Source organism: Parasteatoda tepidariorum, chromosome 3, assembly GCF_982258835.1.
Source record: "Parasteatoda tepidariorum strain Cologne lab strain chromosome 3, Ptep-v5.0, whole genome shotgun sequence".
Taxonomy (NCBI): domain Eukaryota; kingdom Metazoa; phylum Arthropoda; class Arachnida; order Araneae; family Theridiidae; genus Parasteatoda; species Parasteatoda tepidariorum.
The window spans coordinates 36,013,156-36,033,132 of record NC_141757.1 but is presented as its reverse complement, the minus strand read 5'-3'; the positions used below and the strand labels follow the sequence as shown (position 1 = coordinate 36,033,132).

The 19,977-nt window shown below is 27.9% G+C and overlaps 1 protein-coding gene across 2 annotated transcripts; it reads right to left on the bottom strand.

The window, feature by feature from the left end:
- Positions 1-993: 993 nt before the first annotated feature.
- LOC107444335 (CUE domain-containing protein 1) lies at positions 994-19,849 on the bottom strand. 2 transcript variants are annotated; one of them, XR_015432496.1, is made up of 9 exons: positions 19,720-19,849; positions 17,463-17,951; positions 14,843-15,006; positions 12,165-12,363; positions 10,259-10,399; positions 8,692-8,761; positions 3,571-3,691; positions 1,686-3,017; positions 994-1,362 (listed from the first exon to the last, which is right to left on the bottom strand). XR_015432496.1 is itself a non-coding variant. In XM_087159057.1 (8 exons), exons 2-8 carry the CDS (start codon positions 17,890-17,892, stop codon positions 2,958-2,960), a joined length of 1,185 nt encoding a protein of 394 aa, XP_087015183.1. In that variant the 5' UTR covers positions 17,893-17,951; positions 19,720-19,849; the 3' UTR covers positions 994-2,957. The 2 variants fall into 2 exon arrangements, 1 of the variants encoding a protein (XP_087015183.1); XM_087159057.1 differs by having other exon boundaries at positions 994-3,017.
- Between the last annotated feature and the right edge of the window lie 128 nt (positions 19,850-19,977).

Below are 19,977 nucleotides of genomic sequence, written 5' to 3'. Positions count from 1 at the left end.
AAATGTTTTGCAAGGCACATAAATTTTTGCATGAATTAAAATGACTTCAAATCAAGGGGGGAATTGAATTTATATAATATGCACATACAACGAATGAAAATAAAGGTGAAATGGCAGCAGTATAACAATTTGAACACAGAAGCAAAAGCTCATCATAAAGAATAGTCCCTTTCATTGTTAAGATTTCTAAATATTTGAAGACTTCAAAAGATATGTTTTATTGAAACATTAAATGAATAATCAGTTTTTCCTTTAACACAAACAATAACTAGGTTTATATTGGAGAAAAATATGCCATTATTTGAAATAAAGAGTCAAAGAATACATACACTACATAGAGCTATTTATCTAATTCTGAAGGAACTCAAATTGAAGTACACACCTAGTTACAATAGTTTTCATTTCATTAAACTTTTGAAAAATATTTCTTTAATTTGTTAAAATATCTGCAAAAGGATTTTTTTTCTTTTAAATTTTAGCTTTTTTAACGTAGATAATTCAAACCGATGATTCATAAAACTGTTTTCTTCATTTGTCAGAAAATACAAGGCATTTAAGATTTCTAACTATTGAGAGAGACTATCAACGTCCCTGTGTCTACAGTGTCTTTAATGTGCTCATTACAAATAACTAAATGTTTCATGGAGTACAGCTTTTAATTCAGAGTTAATTCACAATTTAAATACAGGGATGTGATTCTTTCGCAGATTTCCGCGTTTTTTTTTTTTTCAGATCTTTTCATTTTTCCAGCTAACTTCAGCGAAAAAATTTTTTTTGCACAAGTTAAAATATTTTATGAGAAATTTAACTTTCCACAGAGTGAAATTTTTGAAGTCCTCATTCTTCCCTCTGAAGTTTCTCTAAAAATCATTTCCTTCGGATAAAACTGGTTGACCTTTATACAGGGATAAGATTTTTTTTGCTTTTGTCTCTTGAATTGAAGCCTTTTTATCAAAAACTCCCGATTCTCTTAAAGTTTCGTTTTTTTTAAAATATATATATAAATATCCCGCTTTTCTTTAATTTTCAGTCATTGAAATAAAATAATTACATTTATTTACGATTTTCAAAGATAAACAGAAAATTCAAACTACGTCCTAGCTGCTAACCCTTCTACATTTTTTACTATTTTAGCTATTTTTTCCGCTTTTACGCACAGAAAATAAGATTTTCCGTATTTTTATCCGTCCGCCAGATAGCTCATATTTTCGTAATTCAGACGTCACTGCTTCCTGTTTTCTGGCGTGAAAGCAAACGAAAAAAAATAAAAAATAGAGGTGGATTTGCGGTAAAAATATTTATTTGCTCATTCAATTAATCTCATATTTTGCATGCCTTGCATTTAATTTTTTTTTATTATGTCTAAACAAAACAATACAAACAAGCCTTTTAGAAATCCCCAAGTCCAGACTCTGGAAATATCTACATTCTTATTTATGCGATTTAATATCAATCATCGATATTCGTATTTACCTGATTTAAAAGTTGCACATTGCGATTCTTATTTACGCTATTTAAATATCGTACATTATGATTCTTATTTACGAGATTTGAAAATGCAATATCACGCTTTGCATTTATGCATTTTTAAAATCGCGATTTTATTATCCAACATGGATTTTCGTTCTTACTTGATTTTTAAGTTGAGCATTGCGATTCTTATTCAGGCGATTTAAATATCGTACATTGCGATTCTTATTTACGAGATTTAAAAATAGAATAACGCGATTTGTATTCACGTGCTTTCAAAACCCTTTGTAGTGATTCGTATTCACGCGAGTTTAAATCCAATGTCTTGATTAGTTTTTGCGGTTGTAATCAAACATCGATTTTCGTATTTAGACGTGCTTTAAAAATTAGACATGGGGATTCGTATTCGCGCAATTTAAAAATTATTCATCGTGATTCGTATTTACGTGATCTAAAAATTACGCATCATGTTTTGTATTTTCGCATTTTTTAAATTCGATTTAGAGTTTCATATTCACATGATTTAAAGCCTCATATCGGGATTCATATTCTCTCAATTTAAAATCACACATGTGATTCATATTCATACAACTTTAAAAATAATCATCGGGATTTATAATCACACGGTTTACAAGTTCAAAAATTGCACTTTGTTTGTCAATTTTTTGGATATATATAGTATATATATACATATAGTCATTCATTCTTGGATTTCCTCTTTTTTTAATTTCTGACTACTCTCATCCCTGTAAATAAAGTAGTAAACATGATTTATAATTAAATCTGTTATGACATAAATTTAACTATATTAATGAAGAGATATATTAGCAACAAAATGGAGAAATTCTAACTTTTACTTTTAAAGTATTATATCGATATATTAAAAGCATTTTCCTTTCTCTCACTCTCTCTCTTTTTTTTCTTTCTTGTTTGTAAATGTAAAAACATCTTCTTTATTCTAAGAGATCCGAGAACTACGTTTTTTCTTATACTCTAAATTATTATTTTTGAATAATTTATAGAGTTTAACTTCTTCCTAAAATTAAATAGCAAGTCGACATAGCACATAACTGTCAATGATAAAAAGATTTATATACAGAAATCTTCAACTTTTGCAACAAATAAAATACTTTTTTTAAATGACTGATATGCTCTTTAGCAGAAAATTTTTGTATAAAAAATGCATATAAATATTCATAAAATAATGGCTGTCTAAATCAACGGTCACACAGGCTTCACTGTGTGTCTCAGATCTATTTGTATCCATTTTATACAATTGATAAACAGTGAAATCACCCAATACTCTTTCTATAATTCTTTTTGATATCAAAGATTTGAGGGAGAAAAGAGCACAAAAGCAATATATTGAATTGTATCCAAAATACACAATTACATGCAAAGATATTCAGTGGGGAAAAAAATTTAATTCCTCTATGTAAATATATAATATGACACTAATAAGCACACTTTGTGTAGAATGATGAGCCCTAGGATGAATCCATCTTTGACCGTTCTATGGTCTGAGATCTGCCTCCGGGTCCTCCAACCTGAAAGCATACGTGTGTAATTAGTATATATATATATATATATATATATATATATATATATATATATATATATATATATATATATATATATATATATATAATATATATATAGATACATATACATACATGTATACAGTGGTTGGCCAAAATAATGAAAAGATTTCTATATTAACACATTTTTATCTTTCCTAAAAAACTAGTATCTTTTTTTATGAATTCCATAAATTATTAGTTTTAAATATTTTGAAATAAAATCAATTGGACAAACAATTGCTACGAATTTCCTCATCTTAAGGGATCACAGAATAGGACATACAATTCATTAAAAAATTTTATTAGCTAAAAATATGTACTTTAAATGTATTTTAAATGGTATATATCCAATAGCATGGCTTTCTTAAAAAAAAAAAAAAACAATGTTTTGCAAATAGGAAAAAAAATTCTTTCACTGAACTATTTTAACAATTAAATCGACAATCTCAGTTCTCAATGGCAAGAGCTAAATTAATGTGAACTAATTTTATAAGTTTGAGAGAAGATATGTAATATTTACATGACTGTTCCAGGTATCTTTTTTGCTCACTTCCGTTTCAGAGTCATCTTCAGATACTTCAGAATATTCGTCTTCATGCAAAAGAAGATTGTCTCTTGAAGGATTGGAACCATCCCCCAATCTTTTTTTAAAAAAAGAGTTAAAGAACACATTCATAGAATAGTAAAAAAACCTATTGCATGAAATTGTAGGGGCGACTTTAATATTTTCAATGAATATTTTTAAAAATACTTTAGTGAATATCCTCAATGAATATTTGTAAAAATACTTCATATATATTTGATTATCTATGGTAGAAAATAAATTACTACAACTGAAGGTGAAAATTAAATCGTAAAAATATATCACCAGCAAAGTATGAAATGATTAACAGGGTGGCCACTCAAAACAGATTTCAAATTTCCCTGATTTTTCCAGGTAAAAATCTTAAAATTTCCAGGTTTGTGTTTTTTTCCTTTTTTCTTATAAAGTGTAGGATGTGTACAAGAAAAGTGTCTGTATTATAAAATATCTTATTCAAAATGTCATTTTTTAAAACATATCTTGAAAAAAAATTAATTTTTTAACAAGATATTTTTTTAATATTTTTTAATGTTCTGGTACAACATTAATTTTTAAAAAATTAAGACATGGAGAAAATAATATGTTTAGCTTGCAGAATAAATTGTTTTTATTGAATAATTTTAATTGTTTTTATTGAATTTAATGTGTTACTTTAAGTAGTATTTGCTCAAAGTGTACCTACAAAATGACAAAATCAGAATAACCAATAAAACCTTGGATAAGTATTGTTTAATATATCTTCATTAAGGAAAAGAAACCTGTTTCAGGTGATTATACAGTGTAAAGTCGCGTATCCGGAATCGGTGGGACTTCCAGAAGTTCGTATAATAGATTTTTCCGTATAATAGACCCCCAAGGTAAACAAAGCTTAAAATGATTTAATAAACGATCTGAATCTAAGAAGCAAAAAATAAATAAACGTTATTTTTAAGGGGAACAATGTTTTAGCATTAGAATATCTAAATCAAATATAAAATATTAGAAAAAAAATATTATTGCTGAAAATATGGAAAACGAAAAAAATTTAACAGTTATGAAAATATTAATCCGCCATTTTGAACTCGAACAATTCAAGCAGGAAGGGGAGATTCATGTCATTCTGGAACAAAGCTTAAAATGATCTAAATCTAAGAAGCAAAAAATAAATAAACATTATTTTTAAGGGGAATAATGTTTTAGTATTAGAATATCTAATCAATAAAATATGAAATATTAGAAAAAAAATATTATTCCTTAAAATATAGAAAACGAAAAAAAATTGACATATGAAAATAATAATCCGCCATTTTTAACTAGAATGATTCAAGCAAGAAAGGGAAATTCCCGTCATTCATTAAAGTGGGTAGGTGGAGGAGAAAAATTCATTTCTTCCTTATTTGTGAAAGAAAATAAGTGTAAAGAGGAGATCATTTAAGTTGAGGGTGGGGAAGTAACAAATTATTGTTTTCTCTCCAATCATTGGCTATCAATCAAGCATAAAGGCGAGGCACGCTGATCGGGTTCTCTTTATTTTTTTTCTATGACTGAAAGAATCTGCTAAAGAGAGAATGTTACCCCCCTTTTCCCCCCGCCTCCTAAATATTACATGGTATGGGGAAGAACGAATGTTTTGTTTCTCAAGGACGTATATCCTTTTAGACCTATTCAAATTTTCCATTTTAACTCCCCCTCCACCTTAACGCTTGCCCCGTTTACCCTTTTCCACAGTATTTCTTCTTTCAATAAAAAGGTTCCAGGAAATGCCACCTGCATGGGAAAAGAGGGAGGGGGGAGGGGACTCAGTTGCGATCTTTTGAAAACAAATCTCCCTCTTTTTCCTACATTCCAAGGGAGGAGCGTCACTAACGGTCACTCAATGGTCTTGGTAGATCTTCACTTCCCCTTTCTGGTGATTTATGGGTTCGATGCGGAAAAGAGAAAATGTGTCAAAAGACTTCTTTTTTCTTTTCTTTTTTACGGAAAGGGGATGAAGGAGAGATGTTTGTTTATTTTGATTGTTAAAATGTGTCCGGGAAATTGACCCTTCCAGGAAAGGGACGTCCGGATATGGGACGTTACACTGTATATCAATAATTTTTAATAATTACAGTGGCTCCCAAAAGTGCTCACTCACTTATAACTTATATTGAAATAGGAAATAAAAATTCAATAATTAAAATGAATATTTCACAATGGGTATTTGATAATAAGATGTATAATCTATTCTTAGCAAAACTGCACGGAATATTTTAAAAACAAAGCAAAAGTTAATTATTTAATCAAATAGTAACAAAAATGACACCCCACAAAAGTCATCATACATTTAAATGTTTTGGATCTCAGAATTAAAATTATCGTCAATTGCTTTGTTTATTTAATTATTTTTCATTTAATTTTTTATTTCTTTATTAGCAATTTAGTATCAAACCTATAAGAACAAAATTATATTTTAATTTTTGCTTGCTAACTCCGTAATATTTTATTTTATCATTTAAAAATGATTTGTGGTCGTAATAAAATAGACCAAATTTGATTATTTGTCTTCATAAGAGGTAAATCAGTAATGAATATGTTAAATTAGTTTACTGTATTCAATTGAACTGTGCAATATGTGATAAAATGCTTAAAAGAAGGACTTCATATCAGAGATTAAAATTATAAATTTTGTGGAAAAATTCATAAATTTGCAATTGAGTGTTGTAAAAGTTTCTATAAAAATTTTAAAAAAATATTCAGCACGAATGTCACCTGATTAAAAAAAAAACTAGCAACACGTATTTTCTACCTTTAAAAGCTATTGTAGATGTTAAAGGAAACTCCACTAAATGTTAATTTAACGAAAAAGTAGATTTACTAATAGACTGAGTTTTTCGTTAAAAGTCTATGATGACTTTTGTGGGATAAAGCTTTTGTCACTTTTTGATGATTGATTCCTTAAAAATAAACTTTTCCTTTGTTTTTAAAATGTTTCATATTGTCATTTAAAATATTTCAGTTTTGTTAAGATTAGAACACATTTTTTGTCATTAAATATACATTCTGAAACATTCATTTTAATTAATGGATAGTCTTATTTCATTGAAAGTCATAAGTGTATCAACACTTTTGTGAATCACTGTAATTACATTTCAATATAAAGCTGTACTGTACACTGCATTATACTGTATTTCATCTTACCAGTGCTTTTTATAAAATTCACTGATCATATTTTCCTTAAACCAATATCTCAAGTCAAATTTTTAAATAAATGGTATTTTGAAATAGCATTTTTATTTTAAGAGATTCAGTATCAAAAAATAAATGTCAGAAATGTAAAATTGTCTAATTATTAGTTCTATACTCTATAGAAGAAAAAAAATAGATAAAATTCCTTAAAATTTATACTTTTTTGATTTTTTTTTCTTATTTGAAATTAAAACATTTAAAGAATTTCAATCTAAACACGCAGTTTTTTAGTTTAGCACAGTTAATTGTTTTTGTTTGAACAACTGGCATCTTGTACAGTGCAGAACTAAAACACTAGGTTTCGTTTCCCTTCTCCTGACTAAACACATATGAATAAAAAAAATTATATTTTATGTATGTACATCATTTAATATGTTTCCAATATATTCCTTAGTCATTGTCAGCTTTCTTAGGTAAAAAGAAGAATAGTTTTGAAATATCATCTTTGGAATGCAAGCAACATTTACGAACTTTGAATAAAAAAAACTAATATTTACCAACAAAACCGTAAAATTTGATATTAATATATAGTTAGTTCCAAAAAAAAACTTTTTTAAAAATAAAAATATACTATAAAAGGTTAAAATGAAATAGAAAAAATTAGCATTGTAACAAGAATTGTAACAATTTGTCGACAAACATTGCTGTTAGTGATGGGGAAAAATGCGTGATTGGTAGGTTTGCTGAGAAAAAATAATTTACAGATTTCTTTGAGTTCAAAAGCTTTCAGAAAAAGAGTGCAATATAAAATCTATTATTATTAAATTATAATTTTTAGAGAATTTAATTAAGTTAAAAATACAAAAACATTTTGACTCATTTTGTCAAAATAGAAAAAAATTACCACTCTCAATTGCGAACAAACTTGAATCATTGTGTGAACACGGACAGAATTTAAAAACCGAATCCTAACCCCGTCTTCCACCATAATCTTTGCCTTTCCTAAATTGCACAGTCTGCATAGAGATCAAAGACATTTGCATGAGAGAATTTTATGTTGTATTCTAGTTTAATAGGGTTATAATAGAGCAAATTTTGATGAAAGCAAAGTAAGTTGATGATATTTTAACTGTTTGGAGATACATTTCCGTCTCAAAAATGTGGGTATAATGGATGAAACAATTTAAATTAAGAAAATTAGCAAATAATTTAAATTAGTGAAATTAAAAAAATATATAAGAAAAAATTTCCAGTTTTTCTTTAAAATTTCCAGGTTTTTATCCATATTTCCCTGATTTTTCCAGTATAAAAAAAATTCCCTGATAATTCCAGGTTTTCCAGGTGGGTGGCCACCCTGATTAAGCATTTCTTACATTGCCCAGGCATTGTATAAAATGACAACCTGGAAAAGCACAAAATATCATAAATTTTATGCTTTTAATTAGTACGACAATGATTTATTACTATTGGTTGAATGTAATTTTTTGGTGAAATAAGTGGGCTCCTTTTTAATTTTATTCAGTAAGAAAATCATCAATTTTAAGTAATCGCTATATGTTATTAATAATAATTGAATTAACACACAAAAAAAACAAGAAGCTGTGTAAGTTGATACAAGTAACAGAGGCCAGGGCTCTTAAAAGGCTGTAGCACCAAAGATGACAGCAAGTATTTTTAAATAAAATTCCATTTTATAAAATTAAATTTAAAATTGATTGCAAGCCATCAAGTTACAGCAGAAATTGCTTTTTCTTATATAATTTTGAGACAAGACTTAAAAATTAATATTACAGTACTGACTTTAAGTTGCAAAATCATGGAAGAGTTATTGATAACAAAATGAAAATTCACTTGCAGAAATATTCAAATAATAAAATTACATAATCGAAAGTAATGAGTAATTAAAAAGGATACATGGGCTTGAAAGATCGTCTTTTTCGCCTTGAAAACAACTTTGCTAGCTGGGTGAACTTCTTTCGAGATACTATAAAAATTTAATTATTAAAACACACATAATATTATTCAAAGCAGTTACAAAAATAGCATTATTATGAACTTAAAAGTTTTACTTCATGTGATAGCTTCAAAAAACAGTTCACCTTTAAAGTAAAACTAGACAGTTTTATTTTTTGGCATGGTGCCAACTGGTAAGAAAAACTTTGTTTTATATCATTTTGTTTTTATTATTTTGTTAGCTGAAAAGAAAACTTTTTTTCATGTGAACTCTTTGTTAACGTAATTTAGGCTGTTCTTACCTCTCCCTCCCAAATAATTTAGAAATTAAAATTATGTTAGTTGATGTACTTAAAAAATATTTTGTCGAACTTAGTACTATTTTCTGACAATTTAAAGGTTTTTTTTATTATCCACGCTTATTCCAAATTAACCTGTACCTGGCAGATCTAGTTCAGCCTTACCAGAACAGTCGAAGCTGTGCTGGTCGCAAGTGAGCAACGTTTATTTTAACAATTTTTATCTGCTTAATCATTTGATTTATTTATAATTGGAATATTATAAATCAATTATAAAAGAAATGATGCATAAGCGATCATTTTATGCATTAATTTTGCTCAAAACGAAATTATCTGTTATTTTTTACATCTATTTCTTTTAATTATTTTAAATGTTTTTTAGCTGTTAATCATTTGATGTGCTAAAATTTTATAAATTTACAATCAGTAAAAAGAAACTGGATATTTACGTGATTATTTTGTGTAATACAATTTTGCGCAAAACAAGATTTTATTTAATTATTATTAATATTTTTTTGAATTATTGTAAGGATTTTTAGCTATTTAATTAATTAATTTAATAGTATTTAAGTATTTCAATTCAAATTTTGATAAAGTGACGTGATGCGACCGCGATTGGAAATATTTTGTGCTATTTTAATTATGTTTAGATTTAAATCAGTTGGTTTACATAATATTCAAGTATTTTACATTAGCATTTATTAACGTAATGTGTTTGAGATTGCGTTGAGTTTGCATTGTGCACAATTGTAATTTTGCATGCATTTGAAAAATTATGATAAAAAGTTATCGAAATGCAATATTTCTGATTTTAAGCAAGATTGCATACATTAATTTATTCCATATTTTATAATTATTTCAGTGATTTTTAAAAGTTTAATAATTTATTTTGTGTATAACTTGTTATTTGTAATAGATGCATTATCTTCTTGATCAATCACGCAGTACAATTCAGTGTGGCGTATCACATAGTGGGGGCCTTTCTGATGAAAATATTTTCTTTTTTAATCAACTTTTATGGGTGTGATGTATATACCAGGGCAGCGTATTTCAGCAAAATTATAGCACTACAAACAACTAAGTAAAAATATCTATTTTAAAAATATACAAGAAGTATTTTTCAACAAATGGACAGGGAAAAAAATCATGTACTTTATATAATAAAGATATTAGTTAATATTTGAACTCAGTTTTTGATACTTCCTTCTAAATTTCATTACTTTCCTCACCTTTTCCCATGTTTTTCAACTTTTCTCTAAAGGCAGCATCTGTTTCTTCAGGTTGAGCACTCTCACAATAAGGGTAACCTGAATCCAATTCCTCGGTCACCTCTTCCCCGTCTGCTTCCTCCTCTTCAGGTGATGAAACTTCTGGGAGAAAAACCAATAATGTCCATATTACTAATTGACTATATTTTATGTGACGGAAATTAATTGCAAAACAGAAGCAAAAAAACTTTTAGTGATTTCACACATCTATAAAATAAAGAGGATATAACATTTATTCATCATCTATTTGTACTGTTATCTGACCAGTTTTCTTATTTTCATAGTTTTGCAATTTATAATTACTTTAGTGCCAATTGTTCCCATTCCATTTGAACCTCTTAAAACATTTCTTCAACAGGTTCTACTTTAGCATTTTCATTTTTTATTCAATTTTTCATTTCCTTTCTTTTCTCTCCCGTTTCTTATTAGAACTATCAATTTATTTGCAGTTTCCATTCAAATCTTTAATTAATTCTTCTACTTAGTACGGTATTTTTGGTAAGTTTCAGTTAAGTCTACTACTTAGTATCTTAGCAAGTTCAGTGAGTGAGTAGATGGGTGACTACTCTGATCAGCCTGCATAGAGACTGAGGACGCTAGGTATTAGTCCTCGTTAAACTGTTCTACCATAAAGTGCTAGACATCGAGAGCAGGTTGTTGAGCTTACAAAGCAGGAAGCCACTCCCCCTCCAAGGAGAGGATCAAAATTGTCATGGTATGTCTTTGAATCATCTTCAGGGAGGTTTCTTAGACTGTTCTCAACAATCCATTGTGAAGCTCTAATGCAACAGAAATAAAAAGCAGTAACGAAAACCTCTAAATCAATTTCTTTCTCAATCCAGGAAATACATAACATAGTTTCTAATTTTAAAAACAAATTCAAATACCTTACTCATAATACTTAAATAAACATCTTAACTAAAAATATATCACAATCAAATCTAAATGTTACCTCTTGCCCAACTTTTTAAAGGTTTTTACGAATTTAGTTATGAAATTAATTTTATTTCATAACTAAACTTAGCTAACTAATTTAAAGCTATTAAAAATTCTAAACATTTCTAGAATATTCTCGACTATTAACTTTGAGTACATTTTCAAGTTCACAGTGAAAGATAAAACACTATTTTAAAATACTTATTTTCTAAAAGCTCTATGTTCTATAACAAAACAAAAGAACTTATAACACTGTTTTAACAAATTAATTTGTAACATTCAGTCAAAATCTGTGATACTAACTTGATAATCTAAAAGACGCACCACATAGCCTTTATCGCTGCCGCAGAACATATGAAAATATTTGACTTATTTTTGGCAAGGGGGGCAAAGGTTTCATTATTTCAGGCAATGACATCAGACCTAATTATAAATGCAAGCAATGCTTTATTCAATGACACACACACTTCAACTCCTTTTTCACCATTTACAAATATTTCCTGTGACAGAATTACTACAACATTTATCAGCTTCAGGAAACCAACTTTAGCAGAACAGTCTTAAGACAATTCTCAGCCTTATTGCTCTTCCCTTATTTCTTGTTTCAAGTCAACCTTTGAAACCTGCCACCTCCGACGATTCTTTCACCAAACTTTAACAGTAATCATATTTTTTTTCTGTTTTTACATTTTCACAAACTAGTAAATACTAATAAATTCCATAAAAAATTTGCTATAGTAATAAATTCCATAAAAAATTTGCTATAGTAATAAATTCCATAAAAAATTTGAATTTCTCTAATAGTAGTTTAAAGCTAAAATATGCAGCAACATTGCTAGATTTAAACTACTATTGTAGGAAAATGTTTACACCTGAAAATTGGGTGGATAAATAAGATGAGATTTGAAAAATTTTTAACGTAACAACGTACCTCTTTCTAGCGTGGAGAGAAACTCTTTGTTATCTTTCAGTTCTTGAAAAAATTCTTCATTTTGTAGAAATAGTGCTATTCTTTCATCTTCCAAATACTGTGTCAATTCAGGGTCATTTGCAGATGTGCTGTCATTTCTCTTGCGCTCATTCTCCTCCATCCTCTGTTGAAGGACAGTCGAGCTCAACACAGTCACTTTCTATGAATTGAACAATGAAAACTGCTTTAAAAATAGCATGATTTTAATTGCATTGAAAATCCTTAAATAAAAAATCTAAGAATAATTATTTTTTAATTTTCTCATTCTATTCAATTATGATCAAAAAATTTTTTTAATTGTAAGGTATATAAATTTTTACATCACTTTATACATCATTTTTACATTCATCTATATATACAATTTTAAGTGACTACTTCTAATTGAAAATCCAAGGCTATGAACAGAAAGTATTAAAAAACAATGTTCATGAATTCGAGGTCCATTGTTTTATTTAGTGCTAAAAAAGAAAATTTTTAAGTAGCAAAACCCAAAGTTTGAATGAAATTGATTGAATGGTAAATAAAAAATAAAAATTTAAAAATAAAACATTTTTTTGAATTTTCTTAATTTAGAAATTAATTGACTGATTTCTTTAAAATTTTGTATTTGTCATTTAAAATTATTAAGTTTTAAATGATGAAAAAATTTATACAACTTGCAATTCAAAATTTTTTCATTTAAATAACACAATAAACAATTCATAATTTTCTTTATCTTTCTTTAAAAGAAGCTATCTTCCAATAAACAAATTCTATAATTGTGAGCATAATTTTTTTTTTCTTTCAATTTGCTTAATTTCTTGAGATATAGAGAAATAAACATTAAAGTATCTAAAATTTTGAAGACTTTCCTCTTTAAACTATTGAAATCCTGTTTTCCAGATGGCAGCTACTCCCATAATTTGATAGTTAAAAATCTGAATCCATTTGAAAAAAAGTATGGTTATTGAGAGAAAGCTTGTTTGTGCGTCTAATACTGTAACTTAACTAATGGCCAAAATAAATTTATTAGAATATTTGAAGAGCTTAGTGAAAGAACCGGCAAAGTGACATTTTTAAAAAATTGAAATTTCTTGGGGAAAGTTATTATTTCAGCTTTATTTAAATGAATAACATTCATTTATATTGATAAATCTATTCATTCTGAAGAGGGACAAAGGATTCTCAAAGGGACATTATTTGAGCACTCAACAGATGGAAGAACCGGCTAAGTGACTTGGCGACATATAGTCAATAAACAACCCTAGAAAATATCTTGCTTGGCATCGAACACTAAGGCACATGGGGGGAGGGAGAGAATTGATGAAAATGAAAATTTAAACAGCAGCTTCCATGCATTAGCGAGGAATTGATGGATTTTTTTATGAATTAATAATTAAAAAAGACAAGAAAAAATAACCTTTAAACAGATTCATCAGTCAATTTTTTTGTTTTTGGTTTGCATTAGTTTGTGTTTCAGACACACAGACCAAGTAAAAAATTCAGGGTTTTTTTTCCGAAGCAGTGTTGAAAATAAATATTATTTTGTACTTAGGCAACATTTTCACTTTAATATTATTGTTACTTGCTGAATTTTGGTTTTTCTTTTTGAAATAAAATTCAAAAATCAATAAATCTGTAATGATCAACATTGCAAAATCATGCACAAAATTAAAAAAAATCTGTGCTAATTTTTATGTTTTGACAATATCAAAGTTAATGCTCTTAAAAGACCCATAGTACAAGTATATACATAGGTACTAACACTCATACAATTGTTAAATTTGTTAAATTTCTAGCCTCTTCATTTTGAACATAATGCTGTATGATGTTGTTAATATGTCCAAAAATTTCCACCTATTAATTATTATGTGCAATTATTGATTGCTTCACTTGATGCTATCTCGTTATTCATTACTCCTTTTAAGGGTACTTTGAGTTGCATGGAAACCAGATCATGAGAATATAGTGATTTTGAAGTTAATAAGTGCAATAATATAGCCAAAATTATTCCTTCATCAGAACACTTCCCAATTTGGTGACAAATTTTAGGGGAATCTGATGGTCTAGGAATAATTCCATTTTCTCTCTTCATCATTTATAAGTGAGGAAGAAAGATTTGCCTTTTGCGAAACATGTGATTGTTTTTATTCTGATAATGATGCGTTAAAAAGTATTATAAGTAAAATATAGTTATAAGGTATCGTTGTGCACGTTGCCTTTATAAGGTATAATGCAAACTTCAAATAGTATTTTACAAAACACTACTGGGAGTTTATATTATATCTTGCAAGGTAACAAGTACAAAGATACCTAAAATCTATATTTTACACTAACAAAGCTAAAGTACAAGATCGATAACTCACATGAAGTCAAATAAACAGAAAGCCTTGAACTAAATACTTATTTTGACCATTTTAAAAGATTCATTATTACCTGGAATGCCACAAATTTCTTAATTTGTATTTATTGTAGCATTCAAATACAAAAGTCTTAAAATCTGTTCACAGATAAACTGTATATAGGGCATTTATAGTAGATATTTATATATACATATAATTAAGAATAATTTTTGATGAATAATTGTCAATAAGCTTAATTAAATATAAAAACAAAACATTTTAATAAACAAATTTAAACATTATCTTTCTCTCACATACTTTAACACTTGGTTGTACAACAGATAGGCCACTGATTTTTAGAAATTGAGGGGGAAGTTCTCCTAAAAGAGGAGGATTCCAATTCTTTAACACTTTCATAGCCACATCAGACCTACTGGCTTCAATAGAAATCTCAGAACATTCAGATACATCAGATAGCCTACCTAAATGCATGATAAAAAAAAGGTCTTAAAATACGATCGTTAATTAATCAGTTTAATATATAATCACACTGGTAGCATAAATCCTGCACTAAGGTAGATGATTATTAGGACATCTTCAAATTATTTTTTACCAAAGTTTCTTGCTTTTTACTTTATAAAAGTAAAATCGTAATTGAGCCTCTTATGAAATTTGTCAGCAGAAAAAGATAAGACAAGCTTCAAACCTTTCTTTGAGTAATTACTCAAATTTAGATTTAAACAAAAAGTATTCCTACTAACTTGATTTGTACTAATGGTTTTCTAACAGATCAACAAATAGACAAACAAACTAAACTTCAACCAAAAACCATTATTTCATTTAAATTAATCAACCTTGGTTTAAACTATTAAACTAAGCTTTATTTCTACAATAATAGTGTCACAAACAAATTTATGAAAACAACGCTGCAGATTGACTTGGTTACGAAGATAATCACAAATAAAATTAATTCTTAAAATTATTTCTGAAAAATTTCTTTTCTGTTCTTAAAAGGTTTAAATAATTTTAACTTCTTTTTCCTAAACTAAAATCAGATTTCTGGATTTAATTATTGAAGACTTGCCTCATCCAGATAAAATATATTTAAAGTTAAAAAGAAATTATTATCTGAATTATTAATTAATGAATAAAGATTAAACCATAAATTTAAATCAAAACAATTTCATCATGAAATTTCGAAGAGGTTTTCAGAAAGGAGTTAATTTGAATAAAATAAAAAAATTCTCCATTACTCATTACTCAGACCCTTCTAAGTAGAATTTAAGGAGTCTCAAAGCAGCAAAACCCTAAGTAGTTTTTACTCTATCGAAAGTTCAAAACACATAGTCAGTCATACACAGCAATGCAGCTGAATTTTAGGTACAAAAGCTAGGTTATTAAATAAGGTAAAATGATCTAATCAAACTATCTGAAAAGAGTTGCCTAAGGAGTTCTGATGGATGGCATGAAATAGTGAGCAGAGTACTAAACCCTTTAGAAGTAGAAAGTATGTTAAGGGCAAATCCATGGTAAGGTCAACTAGATATCCAAAATTTCAAAATTAATATTTTAAAGCATACAAGGGGCCGTTCAAAAAGTACGTACACAAAAATGGAGAAATTTTAAACCCCTCCCCCCCCTTCGTACATTACCGTACATAAGGTCTTACTCCCACCCCCTTAGAGTACGTACATTTTATTAGTCTACCCCCCTTTTTCATAAAAATTAAAATAATTATGTTTTAAATAAAATTAAATATTTACTTAAGGAGTGTGTAGGATAAAGTCAAATTTAAATTTGGTGCATGTTTATAAAGTACGTACTTTGTATAATACCTCCCCCCCTCCCCATCGTACAAAACCGTACATAATAGCAAATCCCCTCCCCCCCCCTTCGGGATGTACGTACTTTTTGAACGGCCCCCAAGGCATTATTTCAAAGAAATTTCATCCGACATAAAAAAATGTCCAACAGTGGAGAAATTTTTTTTATTAATTATACATCATATTTTACAAGTTACGAGCTACCGAGAATTCTTTTTTCAAATGTCCGTTTCTAAATTCAGTCAAGTTTAAACTTAAATTACAAACAAATTCACAGACTTTTAACAATATGCAACTAAATGTAAAATTCTTCACAGAAGAGCCTTAAACCAAATATAGGTAATATTAACAATAATCCAACATTTAAAAACTATTCAAAAACTTAACTATTTAAATAATTTAAGTGAAAATTTAATAGTAAACAAAGAACTCAGGAAAAAGAGAATATTTGAATAGTCTAGAAAAAGTTTTGCTCGGGCTCAATACAAAGTACTGGCTTTGACAATAATTAATTTATCTACAAAACGATACCATTTTTATAAATTCTTCCGTGTAAATTCATTGTAGTAAAAAGTCTAATTAAAATAATGAAAATGTATAACCATCTAGAAATAACTTGTTATACTTTTTTACCAAAATCCCAAATATTTATTAAAAAAGGGCACAAATTCAAAACGTAAAAACTGTTTTTATAAACAGGGACAAAAATTTCGTTTAAAAACAAAATTAAATGGTACAAAACATACATTACAATTAAAACATAATACAGTACTAAGTTCCACGTCCCGTGTACTGGAAACATCTATTTTCTAGGCAATTTTTCACAATCAAAATAAACAAATCTCTTTTCCTTTTTTAAAAGTCTTGCTGCTATTCTGATATCTAAATATTTTATCTGCTTCAATTAGCACACTAAAAGAGTACAGTTGAAAATATGAGAGCAGTTAAAAACAAACTTTGGCAAGTATAATAAATTTATGAACTGTTTTTGTTAACTGACACAAAACTTTTATTTTTAAAAATATTTAAAAAAAAAATAGTTTGTGCTACAAAACATACCCTACAAATAAAACATTATAGCACATTTTCTAATTTAAAAAATTCATTTATAATACCATTTTCAGTAGGAAGCTGGGGCTGTACAGTAGGTTGCTTCGCACAGGCCTCACGAGGCGTCACATTCGATGCATCGGTATCCCCTGCCGCCAAAGCATGAGCTGGACTCTGAGCATAAGGAACAGCCTGATTGTATGAAGGGGGTGGTGTGGAAGGTGAATAGCAAGGGGGCAGCTCGTCATTCTCGGTGGCATCCAGTTCTGTCCTCAGCTTCTCGTTCTCATTGTCCGTGCTCATCGTGAGCAGCTGATCGATAGTGGAATCGACTGCTCCATTGTTGGAACGTAGAACCACCTCAATAACATCCTCATCCATTTCTGGAAACATCGTTTTAAAGTCTCTCATCGCCTGTCGGAATTCTAATTGAGTGACTGGAGGCCTTTCCTGACACTGCTGCTGTTGTTGTTGCTCTTGGTCTACAGCTGCCATATTTTCCTAATCAAATGCGCTTAGTATCAAACAGAAGAAGCCTTGAGATTGTTTCATAGCTATAATGAGGAATGAAAATATGAATATAATGGATTTGGATGGTGGGATAGAATGGTGTTTTAACAACTTTCTTCATTTTAAATATATTAAAAGTTCAAAGTAAGAAAATAAATTTAGAGGTGTCAAATCTATGGCATAGTTTCATTTTGAGGGGTGGAGGTCATGGGAAAAAACATTTTTGTATAATATGATTAATTAAAAATAGATAAAAATCTGAAAACAGTGAGTTATTTTATTTTAATAGCATTTTTTTAAAAAAAATAACTATTTAATAGAATCAAATGTTCTACGCCTGGAAGAGAAACATTTTTTTTTCTTTATATCTCATATGTCACCACTTGCTAACAAAATTCAACGCCGCTGCCTCAACCATTCTTCAGCTTTTGGAAATATAAATATAAACTGCAAAGCACAATAAAAGGCAAATTTATTTTTGATTCAATTCAAATTTAGTCTTTTGCAAGTGCGATTAGAAAATATCTAAGTAGTTGAGTATTTTGGTTATAATTATGGATCAGTGGCTAATTAAAAAAATTGGAACTAGTAATAATAATACTGTTAAAAATACTAATTCTATCTCCATAGATTATTTTTCCATGAATGTGGAATGTTGCACAAGTTCAGTAAATAACTTAATAACTGTAGATAAGAATATATATTTTGTTGTTCAAGTTTATTTTTCTAGTTTTACTCTTTGCTATTTTTTGCTCATAGCATATCTCTTGAAAAGTGAATTTTCCTCAATTATTTAGCTGGTCTACTTTTCAGCTCTTATTTTTTATCTCATTAAAAAATTTATTGAAACAATTTGGATTTTCTCTACAAGACAAATTGTATACTTCTCACCATGAAAGAATTTTCTTTAAATTGGAAATTTTATTTTGATTTTTTTTCTCTTCTTTTCAAAAAAAGAAAAATATTCTTGAATGATGAACTAACTATGAGGCTGGGGCCCCTTGTTCCACCTCATGGGACCACATAACAAAAATATATTCGTAAAAATATAATAAAAGACAAATGTTATACAATACAGTAATTGCATTTTCTTTAGTAATTAAAATAAAAAATGCATTTTTAAAGATTAATAAAATAAATCTTCATTTGAAGAAAAATAAATTAAATAAATTATAAAAATTCTTACTGCACACAATAATTTATTGAATTTCATTGGAAAATTTTTTTTACCACTAATACTTAATTGATTTTGTATAATTTACAAGCAATGGCACAGTTGTCAAAGGACAATCTGAACACAATTCCTTGAAGCTACAGTTCATCATAAGCACAACTCGTAGCAAAGATAATTCAAATGTATAATTCGTTGTAATTTGTTACTATTCATTGAGGAGAAAATTCGGTACAGCAACAATTCTTTGTGAGAACAATTAGTCACTAATATCAAAAATTCGTGATATCTAATTTGAACGAATATTTTTGCCAGTCACTGCATATTTTAAAAAACCTTTCACATAGAAAGATTAAAACAATAAATTTATTTAACAGAGTCCATAAGAAATTATTAATATTATTTATTCTTAAAATATTTCAATATTTAAATTTTTTCTTAATTAATTAAAAAAATTAAGGAAAGATAAAAATTTTTAAAAAAAATATTATTTTAAACACTTTTAATGAGAAATTTATGCTCTATAAGAAAACCCATAAATATGTTTTTTCAGAGTGGAGAAAAAGTTTTGGGATACTTGATATTGAAATGTTTAGGACTACAAGCATCATAATTTTAAACTTAAAGGAAAATACACACACCAGTTTTAATGGGTTTGTAAAAACTGAAGGATGCTATAATATATTATTGAATTAAATTTCAAAACATTCTAATTTTATTTGCTTAATACCGAAAGGAAAACTACGTTCCCCATTGATGCCATGCATTTATTCATATCTAGTAATATTAAAATAAATATCCAAATATGTCTCAGATATGTTTTTAAATTTTTAGATCGATCGAAACCTGATCGAAATGTATATTTAATTCCGTTATTTCATTATTTTTGTTATAATTTA

Bases quoted from the DNA above. Each gene is read 5' to 3' on its own strand.
- LOC107444335 (XM_087159057.1), bottom strand. From the start codon at position 17,892: ATGGCAGCTGTAGACCAAGAGCAACAACAACAGCAGCAGTGTCAGGAA. The intron at 12,364-14,842 runs GTATGTGAGAGA...TTCAATTCATAG, and splicing joins TTGTACAACCAAGTGTTAAA to AAAGTGACTGTGTTGAGCTC. The intron at 8,762-10,258 runs GTGAGGAAAGTA...AAATTTTTATAG, and splicing joins GTTGAAAAACATGGGAAAAG to TATCTCGAAAGAAGTTCACC.